This window comes from Saccopteryx bilineata, chromosome 2 (genome assembly GCF_036850765.1).
Source record: "Saccopteryx bilineata isolate mSacBil1 chromosome 2, mSacBil1_pri_phased_curated, whole genome shotgun sequence".
Classification (NCBI taxonomy): domain Eukaryota; kingdom Metazoa; phylum Chordata; class Mammalia; order Chiroptera; family Emballonuridae; genus Saccopteryx; species Saccopteryx bilineata.
Window position 1 is genome coordinate 122925374 of NC_089491.1, and position 21174 is coordinate 122946547.

A 21174-nucleotide genomic window follows, 5' to 3' on the forward strand; every position below is an offset into this window, starting at 1 on the left:
AAGTTTTTGAAAGAGTAAAGAGAAAAAGTCGTTTAAAGGAGAAAATGTAGAGCAAGAAAAACCCCTCTGTCTTTGAGTTATGTGAATGAAGAAGAGAAAAGAGCCACTATATTGAAACATTAGAAAACCTTTGTCAGGACATAGCCAGACTCTTGAAAAGTAAAGGAAACAAATGCAAATTTTCCAAAAGAAACTAAGGACAAAAGAGAGTTTTAATTTTGCAGAGCAGGCTTAAAAGATTCTAGAGGAGAAGACTGGATAAGATTAGAGATCACAGACCACACAGTGGGTTTATGATGATACTGGAAGACTGGGTCTTATGTACTTCTGATGAGTAGGTCTCAGAAGTAACATGGGGATTCTACACAGGAAGTTAGCTAAACATTTCAGGGAATAATTTTATTTCTTATAATTAATAGGGCTAGATATCTATAACTTCCTGTAGCTCTTGCAGATGTGGCCTTTTGGGGCTGGGGACAAGGACAGACAGCAGAGACCTGTCAGAGTGACCACTCCTCTCTGTTCACAACTGCTACAGGACATAGAGAAAGCAATCATTAAGATACAACCATTCTGTTTTAAATTAATTCTGCTTAGACAAGCAGGATAGTATTTAGTTAATTCTATAAAGAGTGTTAGCCAAAAGGATTTGTAAAATGTTTGGGGCATAAAAAGATAAAGCCACAAAGCCTCATTTACTAGGTAATGCAACTAGTTTTAATAACTGATCCCTTGAGGGTGTCCAGTAACCAAGTTCACTATTAAGAAAATTATCATGAAACTAAAAGATATTTACCAAGGATAAGAAAGGCTGGAACTGGTAACTAATCCTTCCTTACTGTTCAACAGAGATTAGGTCCTCCTGAGATTGTTACAAATTTGAGCTCCCACATTTCAAAATAGATTTTGAAATATTGGAGAGGGTCCACATAAGATCAAGAGAAATTATTTTTATAATTGTCTGTTGTTATAAAGAAAGATGAAAGGACTATTGTTTAGAAGGAAACTCAGAAATGATAATTTCTGCTTTCAATCCTGTATTAAGATAAATAATTTGATTATTAAGTTGTCAAAAAACAACTACATTAGTAGAGTGTTCTGAAGCCTAAGGAAGACATCTTTTAAACACCAATAGTTCAAAGGTTAGTGTAAAAGTGTTGTTTTTGGAAATAGAATCTTAGAGGTTTAGCCAGACTGTAGAAAGGGTAATGGAAAAATGTTATTTCTTGTTCTAGAGTCTTACAGGTTCAGCTGGAACTCTTCAGAAAGCAAGGGTCTGGCAGATGATCTCTCTGCCAATGCGCAGAGTACTAGATTAAATAATGCAGGAAGAAGTGATGTTATGTATCTTCTATTCATCTATTTTTATTCTAAAGCATTGGAAAGAGTCTAAAAACTAGTGACAGTTAAACAGCCCTAGAATCTAAGAAACTTAGAGATACCACTGCTCAGTAACATCTGCAAACTTGACCTGATTTGGTTTTCTCTTTGTGTCACATGACACTGGATAATTTAACATTTGAGTGTCAGTTTACTCATTTGTGAATACATAGTGATAATCACTCTGATTGAAAATGTGTTGAGAGACTCAACAATATATTTTATATAAAATACTCTAATACATAGTGGAAGACATTGCTGCTAAAGGGAGCCAGCAAAAGAACTTTGATTCAGGCCCCTTTTCAGAAATGTTTCTTAAAGTAACCCCTGTATGATGTGGTGAGGTGCCAGGAAGAAGTCCCTACCTTCAAGATGGCTTCCCTCTTGCTTGAGAAATCTTGGTAGACTTGGTATTTTACCTAGTATCACTGATTCTGTTACAGATAAAATTAGTCTCGAGAAAAATAATACAGAGTGAGAATAAGTCATTTGGAAACAGGTGTGGATGGTGGGGATAATGACTCAGTGCCCTGAATAGATGAGAGGGAAGCAGATAGGACAGTGAGAGTTTCACTCAATCAATTTGCCAAGGATCAAACCTGCTTTCAGAATTTAATGCAGTATTCACTTCTGGGCATGGAGGGCATCCCTGATGCACAGGTGAGAAGCAGACGTCTAGGTTTATGTAAAGCATACCAGAATACAGAACACAGTCTCATTCTTCTCTAGAATGAAAATGGAAGTGAGAATGAAATTTAATACAAATATATTTTATCTTTACACCTGTAATAAAACTCAGTGTCACAAACCATGTCAGGTTCCAAGAACCTAAAATAAATCTCATATTATAAAAAAGTTTTTAAATGTAATTTGATTAGTTTGGCTCTGATAGATAAAAGAAAGGAAAATAAGATTTTTCTCCCCCAAAAAACATTCAGATCATATTTATGATTATTTATGGACATATTTTTTGAAAATATTCATGCAAGTTTCATTGTTTTATTTCTCTCAAACCATTTTAAGAAGCCAAAATAATTTGGATTATTGAATATATATATTACCTGCCAAATATTAAACACATAAGACTTTGCAATATTTACTAAATTTCAGTTAAGATTAATAAAAAGTAAAGAAAGCAATTCAAGACATGCAAGATTTAAGAAAATTGTTTCTTGTTAAATTATTTTTGAAATATCCATGTATAATATCAATGCATACATTAACTTCTTAATTGATGAATTTGTTACAGATGAGATATACTAAAACCAAATTTTCATTTAAAATTTTAAGGTGACACATCGGCAATTATAACTCCTTTAACATAATTTTAAGAGCTTTATATACTGTGTAATTTGGATTCTACTGCTTAATTTACGTGACTATAAAGTAGTTTGTGGTTTTTAAAGACTGAGCAGCATTTCCCAAGGTTAGCTTTTCTAAACAGAAAATTGAGTGTTACAAATTCCACCTCCCACAGACCAGAATTCACAACCATTGGTCAGGGGCAAATACCACTGGCTCTGTGTCCTCAGTCACTTCGTGTCATTTCACCAAGTAGGAGCCAAAGGTAAGTTTTTACACTTGCTTTCTCCTTGGGTTAGAGACCTTTTTTCCTACTATAACAACCTTAAAAAAATAATTCAAATTGCTTTAATGTCTCATGGTGAACTTTGATTCAGTGGATTGGATTGTATTTCTCTATGTTTATATTTATATTATTCTTGGAAAATCCAAAATTCTGAGTTAGCTTAGGAATTAATAGCATTCAGCAAAATAGTTGATTTCAATAGTCATGACAGATGCCAATAAAATTATAGCAGTTTCCAATATATTTCTTAAATGAAGTCCCCTGACAGACCACATTCTTTGCCAGTATAAACAGGCACTATTGATTGTTATTGATTGAAATATTAGGCAAAAAAAGAAAATGATGAGATTTCAGGTGTTAAAATATATAATTATCACACTAGAATTATACATTTAAAATAATTTTTGAGCTATATATTTTAAAGTTTTATATAAACATACATTTTCCAAATACTATGAAATGGAGTCAAGTGGACAATTTCAAAGTTTTAACAAAGACACTACATTAAATACTAATAAAATTACTTGAAAAAAAAAACTTAACTTTTAAACTAAACATGGATATGTGTTCTTGATATTCCTGAGATCACACAGACTGCCTTATTGCTGGTAACTTTAGAGGATATCACAAATGCAGGTAAACTCTAATATGTAGACATTTATAATCAAATATAGAATATAAAGCAAGATAAAAACAGCAAGTGCATACTTTCTTTGAACAACGCAAGTTGCCAGAAATGTAAAATATATATATATATATTTATTTTAATTAGGGGATGACCACTGTTAATGCTTTCCACTTGAATACAGAAGAATGGCTTCTGAAATATTTGCGAATCACACTGTTTTATTAAGTAAGACTTTGTTAGTAATTGCATAAAACAGTTCCAAATCTGAAGTCCTGCAAAAATCTCTTCAAAGACAGGTAAAACAGAGGCTCAGTTTATCCAGTGTGAATAAAAAATTTATTTGAAGAAAGCATAGAAGGGGATAAAAAGGAGCTCCTTGTACTGCTTCTTATTCTCAGGAGAATTTCATATCCTTCTGCCTAAACCTGCTTCATAAAGACTTTCTTTCAAATAACTGAAGGTCAGTTTGTCTGCCAGTGCATTCAAGTTTAAAAGCAATGTTTACTATGAATTCCCTTTTGCATGGGTGCATACACGTACAAATACTATATGGACTGTTTTTAAAGAAAACCCAGGAAGTGTATACAAAATGCAAAACCTTTAAAATTAGACATCTTTGATAAAAAGCTTTACAAATACTTTGCTTCCTCAACAAATAATTGCTAGGTAACATTTTTGATAGGCCCGACTTAAATATTTAAAATTAAACACAAGACTTTTTATTATGAACTAAAATGTGTCTAAAGGAGTATATATAAAACTGAAATAATGAAAATCGTAAGATCTTGATTAAATCCCACAAGCATGATGTTATCATGGAAAATAAAAATTGTGCTTATTATAGAATTACAAACCAAAAGATATCTTTGATCCTGTATGTGTACAAATTTTTCCCTAAGGGATCTTGCCAAACAGTGCCTTTCATACATGTGTTCCTATTGATTCTGAGTTTAAACCTTAGATAGCTATTAAGAATTGAAATAAAACACTAAGGACTAAAGGAAAAATAGCTCTCTGTTCTGTTTTGTTTAGTTAATAACAAGGTTTGAAAAATATTGCATGAAGTGTTATACATGTACATATTAAATAATCAATATTTTAATAATACTCAGAGGCAACAAAGAAGTAAAAAGAAAAAAAAAGTCTTTATTATCTTGTTTGAAAAGATCCTAGGCTTGAATGTATAAAAAACAGTTATGAGTTGTATTTGTGTTACCAGCTGATTCTGTCTCGGTTTTCCCATCTGTAAAAGAGTGACAGCTACAGCATCGTCTGCGTCATCAGCAACATCAGCATCACCAGCATCGCCAGCATCATAATCTTTATGTTCCTGAGTGGATGAAATAGTTCATGCTTAATAATACAGGCTTTTTTGAATACATATATCACAGTTTTTCTGTGTTTCTCCATGTTTTCTTAAAAAATTAAATCAATTTCACTGTAATTACAGTATCTACTATAAAAATGTGGATAGGGTTATGTTTTCATTTGAATATCTGGGATCAATAGTCATCAGAAGCCTTAAAATTTCTTGTGTGATGTTTATAAATTATCCATGTAAAGAAAGCTGCTAGCTCGAATTTCTCACTGTTGACATTGATTTATCTGTCATTCTTGTGCAGTGCAAACAATTCATAAGTGATTATCAAATAAATATTTATGCATTTTAATATTTTATAATTAGGAAAGTTTGAAAAATGAAAGCATTAGCAAGACTTGTTTTGGGACTTGTCATCTTTGATGCTGCTGCGACTGCTCCAACTTTAGAGCCCATCAACTATGACTCAGAAACTTATGATGCCACCTTGGAGGACCTGGATAATTTATACAACTATGAAAACATACCTATCGGTCAAGCTGAGGTACTTTTAAAAGCATTGTATAAGGAGTTATTGGGGATTGTTCTCTTTAAACAGATTTTTGCTTATTTATAAATTGAGATGTTCTGTCTTAATAATTTCATATGAACCTTTTCTCCAGACATTACAGATTACATTGGCACACTCTTTGGCTTTCTTATAGTTTTATTTCCTTTATATCTTCTTAGAAGGAAAAACAATAGTCAGTAAGGAAAAGTAAACTAATACATATGAATTGATAAAGAACTTTGGGAAGTTTGTGGTAAAGGGGGAAAATGTGAGAATGTAATAAGCTGGGAAATAAAAAGAATATAGAGAAAGGACAATGGTTTGAGATACCACTGTATTCCTGAACAAAATGTGCTTTTTTAAATGACTGATTATTTCTCAGCAGTAATGTAGAGGCCTTTGCAAGGTCACAGCCCACATTTCATAAATCTGATATGACAAGTTCTTAATTAAATGCTAGGCTTTTACATAACTAAGGAGCACAGATTAATTTTCCTGAATCAGAAAGCAAATAGACCTTTAAAGGCTGTGGTGTAATTAATGTACAACAATGTACATTAATTAAGTATAAAAATTAATTAAGTATAAATAAACCAAAAGAAAAATTACATCATAGGCAGTCATTCAAATGTAAGTCTTCTTAGAATAACTACTTTTGATAACTAAGAATTTACAATAATTACAGAAAAACATATGTATTAACTTGAATGGAACTTTGTGAAGATATAAACATTTTCATTATAGTTTCTGTTGACCTATGAAATATGAGAATCAGAAATATACAGTCCAATAGTTTGCACAAGTCTTCATCACTTCCCCTATTTTTCTCTCCCTATATTTTTCTCTTTTGTCTTCCATTGTTTTCGCACCACCTCCTCTTCCTCTCTCTTTCTTTTCTATTTTCTAGTAAAGTTTTTGGCTTGACAACAAATCACTTTTCTTCTGCATATTGGACATGGTGATTCTACTGTATAAGTATTTATTAATATTTCCTGTTTGATTTATTTTCCTGTATGGCTTTGTTATGTTAAGAAAACATCCTGTTAAAAATTTATGAACATAAATAGCTAATCTTGTTGACTGATCTCTATAACTCCAACTTAACACTTGAATATAGAGTATAATAAAAACACTTTCTAGTCCATAAGTCATCTACCCTGCTTCTTTTTTCCATTTTGCATAAATATTTAAAAATATATATCAATGCATATCTGTAGGTGCCTACCAAACTAAATATTTTAATATATACTTGTCATTTAACCAAAATGTATTTTATAGAACCAAAGAAGTTTGGTGAGGGCCATAAGTGAATCCTCTTATTTTCAGTAGGGCTGGGGAGTGGATTCAAGGGACTGCTTATCTCTTCAGAACACCAAATGCACCATAGAGGAAATACTTCTTGAAACCAAGGCTGCCTTAGGCAAAACTGTGAAGTCAATGAGCTCTCCTTGCAGAGTTCCTTTAAGCCATTCCATGTTGTCAAGTTGCCTTTTGCTGTTCAGGAAACCCCAACAATATCATGAGACTCTGAAGTGCTTCTTACCACCAAAAACATTTTAAGCTAATAAATACAGCTCTGTAAAGATTTAGTATGTAACTTTTCTTCAATATTCTTTTAGTCTGAAATAACAATCTTCCTTTAAGGAAACAAATATGTGACATCATATCCTTACATACCCTACCTAGCCTTTCGTGCAAACTACTCTGATTTTCACACTAGCCTAGCTAAACTCAGAATCCTAGCAACTGAGGGGGCCAGAGAGCCACTGATAATCCCTGTTGTTGACTGAAATATATAATCATCTTTGATTTAACAATTCTTTGTGGTAAAGTCACATTAGAAAACCAATTTATAGATAGATGATATATATAGATATACATATATATGTGCTGTGATAATACAATACATTTGAAGACATAAACTATACATGATTTTAAAAATACAGGGTTCATCCAGTAGCAAAATTCAATCAACCCAGTCAGCTACCACCTATGAAAAAATAGCCAAAAAACAATATGATAAGTAAGATGATGTAACAAAATTCTGAAAACTTTAACTTATATATTAACAAATTGTTAATATAAATGCTTTACAAATTAAATAAAAATAAAAAATAAATAAATAAATAAATTATTTTACAAACAAAGAAGAAACTGGTATAAAATTTCTTATAAGAAGATATAAAATGAAGCCAATAGACCCATTCATGTGAGTGGGTGAATGGATTCTCAAATATAGTTATCTCTTTAAAATTAAGGGCAGTTCCACATGTTCTTGATCTTATATGACACTTTTTGAATGAACACTGGTAATACATCCATACAAGATATATTTGATGAAAAAAATGATGGTAAATACAGCACATGAAAATTGATGGGATCACTTTTTGTTCCCAATGTCAAGACTATGGTTCAGCCTGTTTTAACCTAAATTTTATTTTACCTGTAGAAAAGACTATTTACATTCTAAAATTGTAAATTCATGAGATAACTGAACAATGCTTTCAAAGCCAGTTTCTTTCTTATAAATTCTAAGACTTGGGATCTTAGTCCAATAGAGTGAAACTTTTTGGTCTAGGCTTTGAATGATTGATTAAGCCTTAAGCTTTTTGACATATGTGATAGGCAGAATTCTAACATGTCCCCTAAGTGGCCCATACCTTGGTGTATACATGCCCTTTATAATTCTTTTTTTTATTTAGGGAGGGGAGGGGAGGCAGAGACAGACTTCTGCATGTGCCCTGACTGGGATCCACCTGGCAAACCCACGAGGGGGTGATGCTCTGCCCATCTGGGGTTCTTGCTCTTTGGCAACCATAGCCAATTTTTTAGTGCCCAGGGTTACCTCGCTCCAATGGAGGTATGGCTGCAAAAGGAGAGTAGAAGAGAGAGAGAGAGAGAGAGAGAGAGAGAGAAGCAAGAGAGGGAAGGGTGGAAAAGCAGATGGGTGCTTCTCCTGTGTGCCCTGGCTGGGAATCAAGCCCACTTACTGGGCCTACACTCCCACTAAGCCAAAATGCCAGGGCCAACTTTATAATTCTTAGCATCATGAATTTATTTAGATATCACTCCTATAAATAATAGATTATGTCATATAATCTCATTTAAAAGGGAGATTATGTTGGTCAGCCTGACCTGAACTCATGACACCTTTAAATCTGTGTCTTGAATTTAAGAACAAAGTTTTAAGCTTGAGAGAGATTCAACACAAGGGAAACTTGCTGGTTTTAAAGATAAAGGGATCCATAAAGCAAGAATACAGAAGTCTCTAGATGCTGAGAGAAGTTGACAGCCAGAAAGCTTACAGGGACCCCAGTCCTATAGATATGAGAATCCCCAAGTTCCATGTGAAGTCACAGACCTGGCCATCACTTTCATTTTTATCCATGAGACCATAAAGAAAGAACTCAGTCAGACCACCTATGGATTTCTGACCCTCAGAAACTGAGTTTAAAAAAAAAAGGTATAGTTTTAAGCTGCTTAGTTTCTGAAACTTATTATGCAACAATAGAAAACTAGTAAAAATGTAATAATTAAACTTTTTTTCTATAAACCAAATTTGATTTTAGTGCTGTAAGTCATGCATTTATGAGTCCAGTGATCTACCTGGTCAGTGAGCCAAACTATCCCCTTGATCCTCAGGTTTAGATTCTCAATTGAGCTTTATTAATTTTTACCAGTGGTAATACATTTATTACCTCCTTAGTGGTGGTAAGGGGTCAGGAAATTGTTTCTGCTTTTGAAAATTATAGGAAGTAATAGTATTCCGGATTGATGACATGTGATTTCTGATGAGCTAGAATATCCAGGAACTGCTGAGTTTTATATTAGAAACAGATTTTAGGCCCAGCAATTCTATCATAATGTTCGGTATCACCCAGGGGTTACATTTGTTTGTATATATAACACAAAATGGTTGCAATTTTTACTGAGTTTTTATTTTACTTTAGTAGTATAAATAAGAAGTAATTATAAGCCATAAGAACAAATATAGATGTTTTTTGCTTTCTGATGAGTTATAGTTAACCCTGATTGAGCACTTATTATGTGCCAGGGACTAGTCCATGCATTTCACATGTATTATCTCCTTTATTTCTCTCAACACACTATGAAGTAACGTTATTTCCCATAAATAGATGAAAATATTGAGACAAAAAGCAGGTGAGTAACTTGACTAAGGTTGCACAGGATGTAATCATAGTGACGTTATCTTCTCACTCAGAAAATAATTTACAGCAGGTTAGTAAAGGATTGTGTTACCTGTTTCCATTTTCAACTTTTTTTCAAATTGTCCTTTTGACTTGATATTGGTTTTAGTTAAACAAAATGTCAAGTGGTCCAACACTCCTAAGGAGAAGAAAGCCATTCTTTATTCTTTTGTGGGTGAATAATGTAAACTAGAAGCAACCTTTGTAGACAACTGACTGTTATCTAATTACTATGATAGAATGGCTTAAAACTCATAACTGGGGGTCTTCAGGTTAAGACAGTCTCGACATACAATGTTTTGAGTTTACAATGCTTACTCCCATGAAATCTTTAAAAAGTTGAGACATGAGTGTTTCAGCTAACACTGTTACCATTGTCCTTAAGGACTACGTGGGTGAACTAGTTTGGCTGCACGTTGCAGAAGAATACACCATTTTTTTTTCCTATGGCTTAGTTGTGTTTTTATGTTCTAGATTATGATTTTACAACTGTGTTAGGATAGGAAAATGACTTAGGCTAGGGTGTGTTTTGTCTTACACCAAATGTTGGGTTATGTCACTGTCATAGGAACAGAACTGTGTAATAACCTGAGGACCCCTGTACTTCAAAGAATAATTGTGAATCAGCATTCTCTAACATATATCTTAGTCATAGGCAATAATATAAGTATATATGTTATTTTATTATATGTACATAGGCAAATATACAGCATATATACAGCGTAGGGCAAAAGTAGGTTTATAGTTGTGAGTACACAAAACTCAATTTATTATTGTATTATTATTTATTAATTATTGTATTATTCTCCATATGAACAACTGTAAACTTACTTATGCCCCACCCCATATATATCATTTATTTGGTGGTCTAGGATTCAAGAAAACATATTGCTAGTAACCTTAAAGAGTTTATCAGAAAACTACATAGTTTAAAATTTAGTGTTCTTTGAGTGTCATAAGTGAGATTGTGTTTCTGACCATAGTAGGTGTTTGGTGTTTTCATTTTCATAGTATAATCTGGGGGTTATTGATGGTCCATTTCTCTTAGGTCTAAGAAAAACATTATCCATGTGCATTAATAATTTCCCCAGAAAATTTTACTCAGAAAAACTGTGACTCTGCTGAAGAAATTGAACTTCCATGCCTCCAGTAACATTTCCTTGGCTCCATTCAGACCTATTCCATATTACCTTAGTCTTATATAGCTACTTTTGTTAATTACGCTTGCAGTGTCTCTGAATCTTCAAGAAACATCAAGAATGTTATACTACCGAATCCATGGAGCATGCTTGATTGCATTTACTGTAGGATGGTATGGAGAGCATTTTCATGATTTCAATCAATGTTTTCTTTTTTTTTTAATTTATAATTTTATTTTTTTAATGGGGTGACATCAATAAATCAGTATACATATATTCAAAGATAACAAGTCCAGGTTATCTTGTCGTTCAATTATGTTGCATACCCATCACCCAAAGTCAGATTGTCCTCTGTCACCTTCTATCTAGTTTTCTTTGTGCCCCTCCCCCTTTCCCTCTCCCTTTCTCCCCCCCCCCCAACCACCACACTCTTATCAATGACTCTTAGTTTCACTTTTATGTCTCACCTACGTATGGAATAATGCAGTTCCTGGTTTTTTCTGATTTACTTATTTTGCTTCGTATCATGTTATCAAGATCCCACCATTTTGCTGTAAATGATCCAATGTCATCATTTCTTATGGCTGAGTAGTATTCCATAGTGTATATGTGCCACATCTTCTTTATCCAGTCATCTATTGACGGGCTTTTTGGTTGTTTCCATGTCCTGGCCACTGTGAACAATGCTGCAATAAACATGGGGCTGCATGTGTCTTTATGTATCAATGTTTCTGAGTTTTTGGGGTATATACCCAGTAGAGGGATTGCCGGGTCATAAGGTAGTTCTATTTTCAGTTTTTTGAGGAACCACTATACTTTCTTCCATAATGGTTGTACTACTTTACATTCCCACCAACAGTGGATGAGGGTTCCTTTTTCTCCACAGCCTCTCCAACATTTGCTATTACCTGTCTTGCTAATAATAGCTAATCAAACAGGTGTGAGGTGGTATCTCATTGCAGTTTTGTCAATCAATGTTTTTCATGAGGCTGTGGTAGACACCTTTCTCTCAGGCCTCAGTATCAGAGTGGACTACAACTTTTGAGGAATTTTCCTTTGTTTTGTTTTCTATGCTCTACATTTTGTAGTTCAGTTTGATTGTCATTTTGCTCCTAATCCTAGAGCTTAATTTTTGCCTTTGATCTTCCCTGGTTTCCCATTACTTCCCTTGCCTTTCTTCTACTGTAATCTTCATCTCATCAGATACATTTTTGAAGTAGATATGGAAATAGAATCAAATAAACATAACAATAAAAATATTAATAATAATTTATCAATAGGAAATTTCTTAAATGAGGAATGTTTCTATTCTATAACTCACTATTGGTTTTTAAAATTAAAACTACCTTTTCTCTTTCATAGAGAGAACAAGTAGCTAGATAGTTTAAAACCATCCTTATGAAGAAAAGTGCCATTGAAATAAATAAATTCACCTTTAAAAATAGCATTTATAGATGAAGAAGCTACAGACTTCATGAAAGGAATAAAATTTAAATTTTGTGGAGTTGTAGGGATGGAAGAGAACTCAGTGAAGGCAGCTATATCAATTAACAATTGAGCAGTGATTTCTATCCTTTGTCATTATTATGATATGGTACCATGCAAAATAATTTTATGATATATATTGATGCCCTGTAACATTAGAAATCACTCAAGTAGAATCAAACAAACTTTGAACTATTTATAGAAATCAATGTATAGCCTGACCAGGCAGTGGCACAGTGGATAGAGCATTGGACTAGGATGCAGAGGACCCAGGTTCAAAAACTCGAGGTCACTGGCTTGAGTGCAAGGTCATTGGCTTGAGTATGGGATCATAGACATGACCCCATGATTGCTGGCTTGAGCCCAAGGTCACTGGCTTGAGCAAGGGGTCACTTGCTCTGTTGTAACCCCCTGGTCAAGGCACATAGAAGAAGCAGTCAATGAACAACTAAGGTGCCACAATGAAGAATTGATGCTTCTCATCTTTCTCCCTTCCTGTCTGTCTGTCCCTATCTGTCCTTCTCTCTCTGTCACACACAAAAAAATAAATAAAATAAAGAAATCAATGTCTAGTTTAGATAATGATATGTAAAAAAGATCTTAAAATTAGATTATCTGAATACAATAAATTTGTATAAAACTTTATTAATCCTAATGGATAGCTTGTCTCAAAAATTATCTCTGTACTTTCTGAACAAAAAGTAATTAAAATAATAATAGTTTTGCTATTATTTTCCTCTGGTGATAGAAGACATGCAATAAATAATTTTATTTTTATATTTGAAATTATGTCTCACTTTGGACAAGTTAGACAATATGTTTTAAAGTTTTAAACATAATTTGTATATAAAACATCTCTTATTGGAAAAAGTAACTTGTTCAAGTTACCTTTGTTTTGTTTTGTTTTGTTTGTATTTTTCTGAAGTGAGAAGTGGGTAGGCAGAGAGACAGACTCCTGCATGCACTCAAATGGGATCTACCTTCCAAGCCCACTAGGGGGTAATGCTCTGTCCATCTGGGGTATTTCTCTGTTGCAATTTTTTAAATTACTCCTGAGCCATTTTAGCACTTGAGGCGGAGGCTACAGAGCCCTTCTCAGTGCCTGGGCAACTTTGTTCCAATGGAGCCCTGGCTGTGGAAGGAGAAGAGAGAGATAGAAAGAAAGGAGAGGGGGAAGGGTGGAGAAGCAGATGGGTGCTTCTCCTGTGTGCCCTGGCCAGGAATTGAACTGGGGACCTTCACACACCGGGCCGATGATCTACCACTGAGCCAACCCACCAAGGCTCAAGTTACTTATTAAAGTGTCAGTCAACCTGAGTCAAATATTATTTACAGGATATGGTGAAAAAAAAGTTAATCTTCCTTTTCATTCTTCTTCACTGAAAATGATCTGGAATATCGGGCGGTAAGAATTATGCTGACGAGCTTTCAATAAGGTTGTCTGATTGGCTTTCCATATGCTTCTTTTATAAAAAGTAGTAAAGCATTTGATTCTTAGTTTAAGCTATTTGAAAACTTTAAAAATGTAAATCAACAAAAATATACAACTATGTAAGGTCATCAGGAGAAATGAAAGGAACACTTGACAGTATTTGCCAGTGACTTGTTTGTGTTTGAATTTGTATTATACATTATTTATGAGACCACAAACCTAAGTTAATTGTCATAACTATCCCTTGAAATAAGACATGATTGTTATTATTACCATTATTATTTTTATGAGTAATTGAGGATAAGAATTTTGCTCAAGGTTATTCAGCTAGTAAGATGCAGTGTAAAATTTAAACCAGACTCTTTTAATGCCAAACCAGAGAGACTTTGGCAGCAAAAGCCTCCATTATTTTTCTGCTTCTTCTCTTTAATCTTTCATTTTGTTAGCTGTGTCCAATGTTGAGGTTTCTTTTCTTTGAAATTAAGTAATTTGATTATTAGGAATCAGAAAAACAAGAATTTTCAAGTGATTACAATGAACATAATATCTAAGCAACCCTCTTAGCTGTCAAAGTGTTTAAGGGAGAAAGAGGTAAGCTGATCCTGCTGAACTGAGAGCTGCTTTGTCAGAAATATCAAGGTGGAGCAGTCTTTGCCAAATACATTTCTTCCTCATCCATTTCCAAGATAAAATTGAAAATAAGATAGTCTTAATTGCCAGTGTTCATGGTCACATTCTTTTAGATAATTAATATGAATCACTTAAAATTAACTGGAGCATTAGACTTATGTTTAAAGCAGAATTCCATTGAGCTTAACATATTTGTGTGCCAGTGTATGAAACCCACAAATATTCTTTAGTAACACAGGCTGAATAACTCAGAGCCTTTCAATATGTTTGAAAACCAAATGTTGATATAATGGTAACAGCATAGTATAGCTACAAGAGTTATTATCAACTAGTTTGACAATTTGGGAGAAAGATAAAATTAAAATTCTGTTTTGTTTAACAAAAACTTTAGTCTATACTGGAATGAAAATCCAGATAACCTTCTGGATTTCAAATCCCTTAAAAAAAATGAAAAGGAAGCTTATCATTTAACTATTATTGACTAAAGAACTGGGCTTAGTGGTTAGGAATTTGCTGGCACAGTGTGGATCTTAAACAAAGTAAATAAATAAGCAAGAATGTTTTCTTCTTGTTCTGGATTTGCCTGAGCAATGGCACTTAACCATGAATGCAGACACTGCAAATGTGGTGCAAGAAACCATTGGATTTGGGTGTTGCTTGTGAACGCACCCATTCTACACTTGGGAAGCAGTTTTTGAGTGATATGGGCGCTGCAGTCAGACTGCCATTGTGTGAGTCCTAGGTCTGTCACAACTGTGTGGCCTTGGACAGTCCTACAACTCTTCTGAGACTCAACTTTATATTTATAAGATACCTAGTAAAATTAAATAAGAAACTTCTTAACTGTTTAACTTATTATGGCTTGGCACATAGCAATGTTTAATAAATGTTAGCTTTACTATCATCACCTATTCAATCAACAGCCACTGAAACTTACCCACTGGTGACCAGGAAAGTCTTCATAAAAGGGGTGGCATTTGAGCTGTAATGAAGGCTAATGCCACTGGGCATGGGTTCACTTTAGATTCACTTCCCAATCTTTTTCTAAAAGCCGGGAATACAAGCTGGTAGATTATACCAAATTAGCTCTTGTCCTTGGCACTTCCCACTCTAGTTATCTTATAAACACACAATTTCAATACAATAGAGGAAGTAAAAAAAAGTCAACTATAAATAAGATCTGTAATTATCTATTGGGACATAAGGTTTGTATAAGTTTAGTCATAAAATACATATATATGATAAGAAATTATGTCCCCAAACCTGTCATCAGTCACAGTCCTGACAGCAAATCTAAGATATAAATTATTTCATTCATGCATTTACCCATCACCTTTTCTGTGCAATATTTAAGGCTACTCACACGAATCAAGGCTATAATGCATACAAAAATAAGCAGATGAACATACAAAAAATAAATCTGGATAAATGTAGATAAAATATGTATGTACAATAATATCTTTTTATATACAATATATAAGTAGAGCATGTTGTATTATATTCTCTACAATATTACATCTTATTTGTTTTTAATTATTTGTCATTATAACAAGAGTCAGGTACATATACAGAAAATGCATATCATTTTGTAGTATATAACACATATAGATATATGTAACATTGAAGTTTTCTAGGCAATAAGTGTTAGGTTTTAAGGGACCTGATACATGCTCCTCTTATACTCTACTTAACTTCAAAATCAATTGAGAGACAAAAATGAGACTCAGACAAATGAGTTAAAAATATCCTTCTAATTATTAATAAAATCTAGATTGAAATGTATGGTTTAGGGCTGCAGCAACAATGAGCTTCCATCCAAAGATAGACTAGGTCATCCACCAGTTTCCGGCAAGGTCAATCAACCACAGGGCTCAGAACAGTGTCTGACTCAGTAAATCTTAGTGAATGCATGGAGGAGCAAAACAGAACACATGCTCTCAATGGGCAAGCTATTCCCCCCAAAAGGAAAGACGGAAGCACTTAGGCCTAGTTCCTTCTTTCATTCACCAATTACCCTAGTCACTCTTCCTCCCCTAAGAAGGGTAAGAGATCCAATAGAGGCTGCAACCTCCCTCCAGGGGGGTGGTTTCTCTAGTCACTAGGCTGAACCAATATGTTCAATATAGCTCTCACCTCTGAGAGAGAAAATCAGTTCATTAATTGGACAGTCACGCTCATATCTTCCTGAGAACACACCTATGCCAATGACTGCTTAGATATTCTTTGGCAGTTTGTAAATGTTGGGCCCAGAGGCTCTGCTATGATTCTGAGAGCATCCGTGAATTGATCTCAAACGCCTCTCCGTACCTAGATTGACCTTTCACTCTCAGGTCTATGCTCTACCTCAAATTACATCAAGGTACATTATCTAATAACAGTTTAGGAGATGTTCTGCAATTAAATTAAATGCAAAGTGACTATTCTCTACTAATACAATTCCAGAAACAAAGATGACACAAATTTATATATAGCTTCCTTATTTTCATGAAGTGTTTGGGGAAAAACACAAGATTACAGATGAACAAATCTTGCAAATGAAAGTCTAAACTTGTTTAAATTCAAAGAGATTGCAGTAGAAGTACACAATTGCTTGCCTTGTGATTTAAAGGGCCAAAGAATATATAGTTCAAAATGCCCCTTGCCATTTCCTTCCGCTTCATCTCAGCTACACGGAATTCTTAGTGCCTGGGTCAGGCTAGATTCTTTTAATAAATGGAGACTGAGTGGACTTTTCTAGATACAGCTGTACTTTCTTCAGAGGCACACAAATTCTTATCAGTTCATTACTAAGTCTCCCATGACCTTGATGTTTAAAGAGAATACAGCATTGGCCCTGGACCAGTACTCAGTTGGTGGGAGTGTCATTACGATGGGCCAAAGCTGCACATTCTAACCCCCATCAGGGCAAATATAAGAATTAATCAATGAATGCATAAGTAAATGGAACAATAGATCGGTATTTCTTTTTCTCTCCCTCCTCCAATCAATAAATATATGTAAAGAGAATGAAGTATTAATGGCACACATTACTCTCACAACACCGAACCAAACCCCCATCAGATGTAAAGAACAAGTTAATTTCTGAGTCCCTAAAAATAGTTATTCTAAGCAAAAGTATAGCCCCCAAACTGGCACATAGTTCTGCCGGAGACCTAAGAAGAGACTGTGGTAACTGAGAAGTGAGAAGTTAAAAAAAATCTTGGTATAGCCCCATCCAGATGTTGTTAGCTTGTGTTTACTGTTTCTAGTCTGCAAACTTTGAGCTCAAACACAGTTTGGAGACATTTCCTACCAGGAGTTAAATTATGGCACATTTTACCATTATTAGAGGAGTTGCTCTCAAAGTGCAATACCTGAACTGACAGTACCCTCATTGCCGGGGAGCTTGTCAGGAGTTCAAATCTCAGATCCCACTCCAGACTTAATGAATCAGAAACTCTAGAGGAAAGCCCAGCAATCGGGCGATTTAACAAACCCTGAGTTTATTCTGATGCACTTAGTATATGAGCAACCCTGAATGCTATGGCTTTTATTTCAAGGCAGCATTTGAGATATTCCTGTTTCCTAGCAGTTTTTAAATGTACAATGTTGGCAGGCCCAGTTACCAGGTCTATATGAAGCTTCTTTCTGTTGTTGTTGGCATTTTCAAAACCTTTAAATTCCCACTTTTTGACAGCCCTGAGTTTCTGGAACCTGATACTGCATTGAATTTGTGTCTATCAAGTGACAGACATTTATTGGGAGCAAAATTTTTCTTCAGCCTGTGTGGAGGGGTCTCCATCCTGAAAACTATGTCCCACAGCTTCTACCCTTTTTTCCTGCTATGGAATTTGTGAAACTTACCCCCCCAGAGAGTTTCCACTCTTCCCATTTTTTTTTCAGCTGAATAATCAACCTCAGCAAATTCCCGAACTGACACTGATGTAAATGTTTCTGAAGCTTGTGGCCCTCAGGAGCCTAATGAGAAATAACCCTTTTACTGTATTCCTGTCTGAAAATACTTCAAAGTTCCAAGACTTAACTACAATTTTTGTTTCCAACATCCCATTCTGCAAAATAAGTTTTCCCTCTGGTGTGATAGTTAACCTTGGCCATATGTTTGAATCATGTCTAAAGTTTTAAAGAATCCTAATGCCTAGGTCACACCCAGACTATTGAAATCAGAATCTCCGGGGTTGGGACTCAGTGTTAGTGTTTGTCTTTCCTCAGCTATTTTTTCAGGATGAGTCATTTATTATTTTGCTTTAACCAGTTTAATATGCTTTCCAGTCTGGTCCTTTTACTTCTCTAGTACTGTGTGCTAAAGGAGTATCTTCTCTTTTCCTTCTAGTCTGGACCTTTGTTTCTCTAACATAGTCCCCCTCCTCCTCTCTACACACCTTCTATACAGGCATATTTAAAAAATATATCAGTAAATTATAAATTTGCCAAAAGTAGCATTGTTCAAAAAATTTTTAGAAATCCTCATACTTTTATGTTAGGCAAACTCCAATTATACTAATTTCTAATGCAAGATTGGATTTGACCTGCCTAGCCATCCTTAAGATTTCTAATTTTCACTGAATCTTTCCTAATTCCACAGATTTCTTATTCTAGCACTCTTAAGACAAACTATAGTAAACCCTGTCTAGAGTTTGCTAGGAACAGAGAGGCTTAAACTGCTTTTGCTAAGGTCCACATACATAGACACTGAAATCAAGAATTATTGTTCGGTAATGTTACCACCATCAGATTGTACAATACAGATAAGTGGTCCTCAAAGGGTAATCACAGTGATGTCATGTAATCTCTCTGCTCACATTCAATGTGGGCTTTAAAGAGGTAAATGATATAAAATGATATGTTAGCAAGTATATATTATTCACATATAACACATGAAAAGAATGAAGAAAACATATCTAAAAGATATTGCAACTGGATCAAATATTTTTGTAAGTGAGTTCTCTTTGGAGAGAGTTATCAAAACTCTGATTAAAGACATAAATATGGTTGAGTAGCTCAGGGGTTGAAGCATTATTCCCATATGCCAAGGTTGTGGGTTTGATCTCTAGTCTAGGCACATACAAGAATCAACCAGTGGATGCATAAACAGGTAGAACAATAAATCAGTGTTTCTCTTTCTCTCCTCCTTTCTCTCTCTCTCTCTCTCTCTCTCTCTCTCTCCCTCTCTCTCTCTAAAACCAATTAGTCAACAAAAAATACATTTTTAAAAAGGCATAAATATGAAAGAAATAAAATCTAAGAATTTTAAGACAAAAATCCTCTACTATACATATATGGAATCTATAACATAAAAAGAATGGAGATTCAAGAGGATCAATATATTTTGGTACTGAGAGAAAAAGGGAAGATTATAGAGTCTAACATTGTCAAAAACAGTTAACTATTATTTAGCAGCCTTCTCCTATTGGCAGAACGATTTCTATCATGCTAATGACTGCAAAAAACATTTGATAGGCAACAACTTTAAAGTTTTTGAGCCTTAAAAATTAGCCTTTTCTGTACCCTTCTGCTTCTCCACCCTTCCCCTTCTCCTTCCTCTCTACCTCTCTCTTTCCCTCTCGCAGCCAAGACTCCATTGGAGCAAAGTTGGCCTGGGTGCTAAGGATGGCTCCAAGGCCCCTGCCTCAGGTGCTAGAATGGCTCCGGCTGCAACAGAGCAACGTCCCAGATGGGCTGAGCATTGCCCTCTGGTGGATCCTGGTCGGGTGCATGTGGAAGTGTATATGACTGCCTCTCCACTTCTAACTTCAGGAAAAAAAAAAATCAGCCTTTCCTTTGTCTTATTCTGTTATGAAGCTGACTTACCTAGTTTTTTGCTCTGGTTTTAAGGTCATGAACAATCTTTTGATTATATTTCTGTTACCAAGTGAGAATGCAGAGACTACAGAAAATATATTGGCAGCAATAAGAGGGTTCAGGCTAGCATTCTAGTTTAGTACAGTCCAATAAATTTGTTTAAGGTAATTCTGCTTCTAAGAGATAAAGTCAGGCTTCTAAATTTGTAAAATTTTGCAAGCCCTTTATCACTTATACTGAGCAGTAAAAAAAATGTTAATGTAATAATTATCTCTTTCAAAGGCAATGGGTATAAGCTGGTCCTCCCTGGTACATACTCTGTAAATGCACATATTTTTGTATGCAAAATACCCTATGATAATATATACATCATCATCATCATCATCATTCTCATCAGCATCATCACGATCATCAGTGAATAACAATTTTATGCAGAGAAGTTCTACATATTAAAAGGCATAGTTTATTATATTTTATGCCTCAATAAAGGCTGTGTTAGAGGAACAATTTGGTTTGTGTTAGGGTAGGAAAGATTAAAACTCAAAAGAAAAAAAAGTAATACTAAATTACTCCATCATAAAATAAAGGGCTAGAGCTTCAAGGTTTCAAATTTCTTGTTTTTTAGTCCAACAACTTTGTTTCAATTACTGTGATTGACTCCTTCTCCCTGTCCCATTCTCGTGAGATTACTGATCTCAGCGTACACTAAATTGTCCTTCTGGCATCCTTACTTGGAGAACAAGGGCAGTAAGGGTAAAGGGAACATGAACTGACTTAGCTGTTAGATAATGTTGCTAAAGCCTTTGCCAAAGTTTCTTACCAATATTATTTGGGGACATTTAATTAGAACTAAATGATATATTTGTGAGAACTAGATATTAGAAACCTATTAAGTTTCTGGAGCCTAAAGGGGATGATGGTGAATGGAGTCTTGAATAAACTGGGATAAAACTGAAGTAGAAAATATTTCTGACAACTAAAAATAGATTGTTGTTATTTTCTGGCAAAAAAAAATAA

At 34.5% G+C, this 21174-nt stretch overlaps 1 protein-coding gene across 1 annotated transcript in view; it reads left to right on the forward strand.

Annotated features, from left to right (window-relative positions):
• The first annotated feature begins 2884 nt into the window (after nt 1-2884).
• EPYC (epiphycan) overlaps nt 2885-21174 on the forward strand; it is a 54429-nt gene continuing 36139 nt past the window's right edge. The window contains exons 1-2 of the mRNA XM_066254793.1: nt 2885-2947; nt 5281-5458. Coding sequence (XP_066110890.1) covers nt 5294-5458 — 165 coding nt within the window. The 5' untranslated portion in view covers nt 2885-2947; nt 5281-5293. The remainder of the gene's footprint in view (nt 2948-5280; nt 5459-21174) is intronic.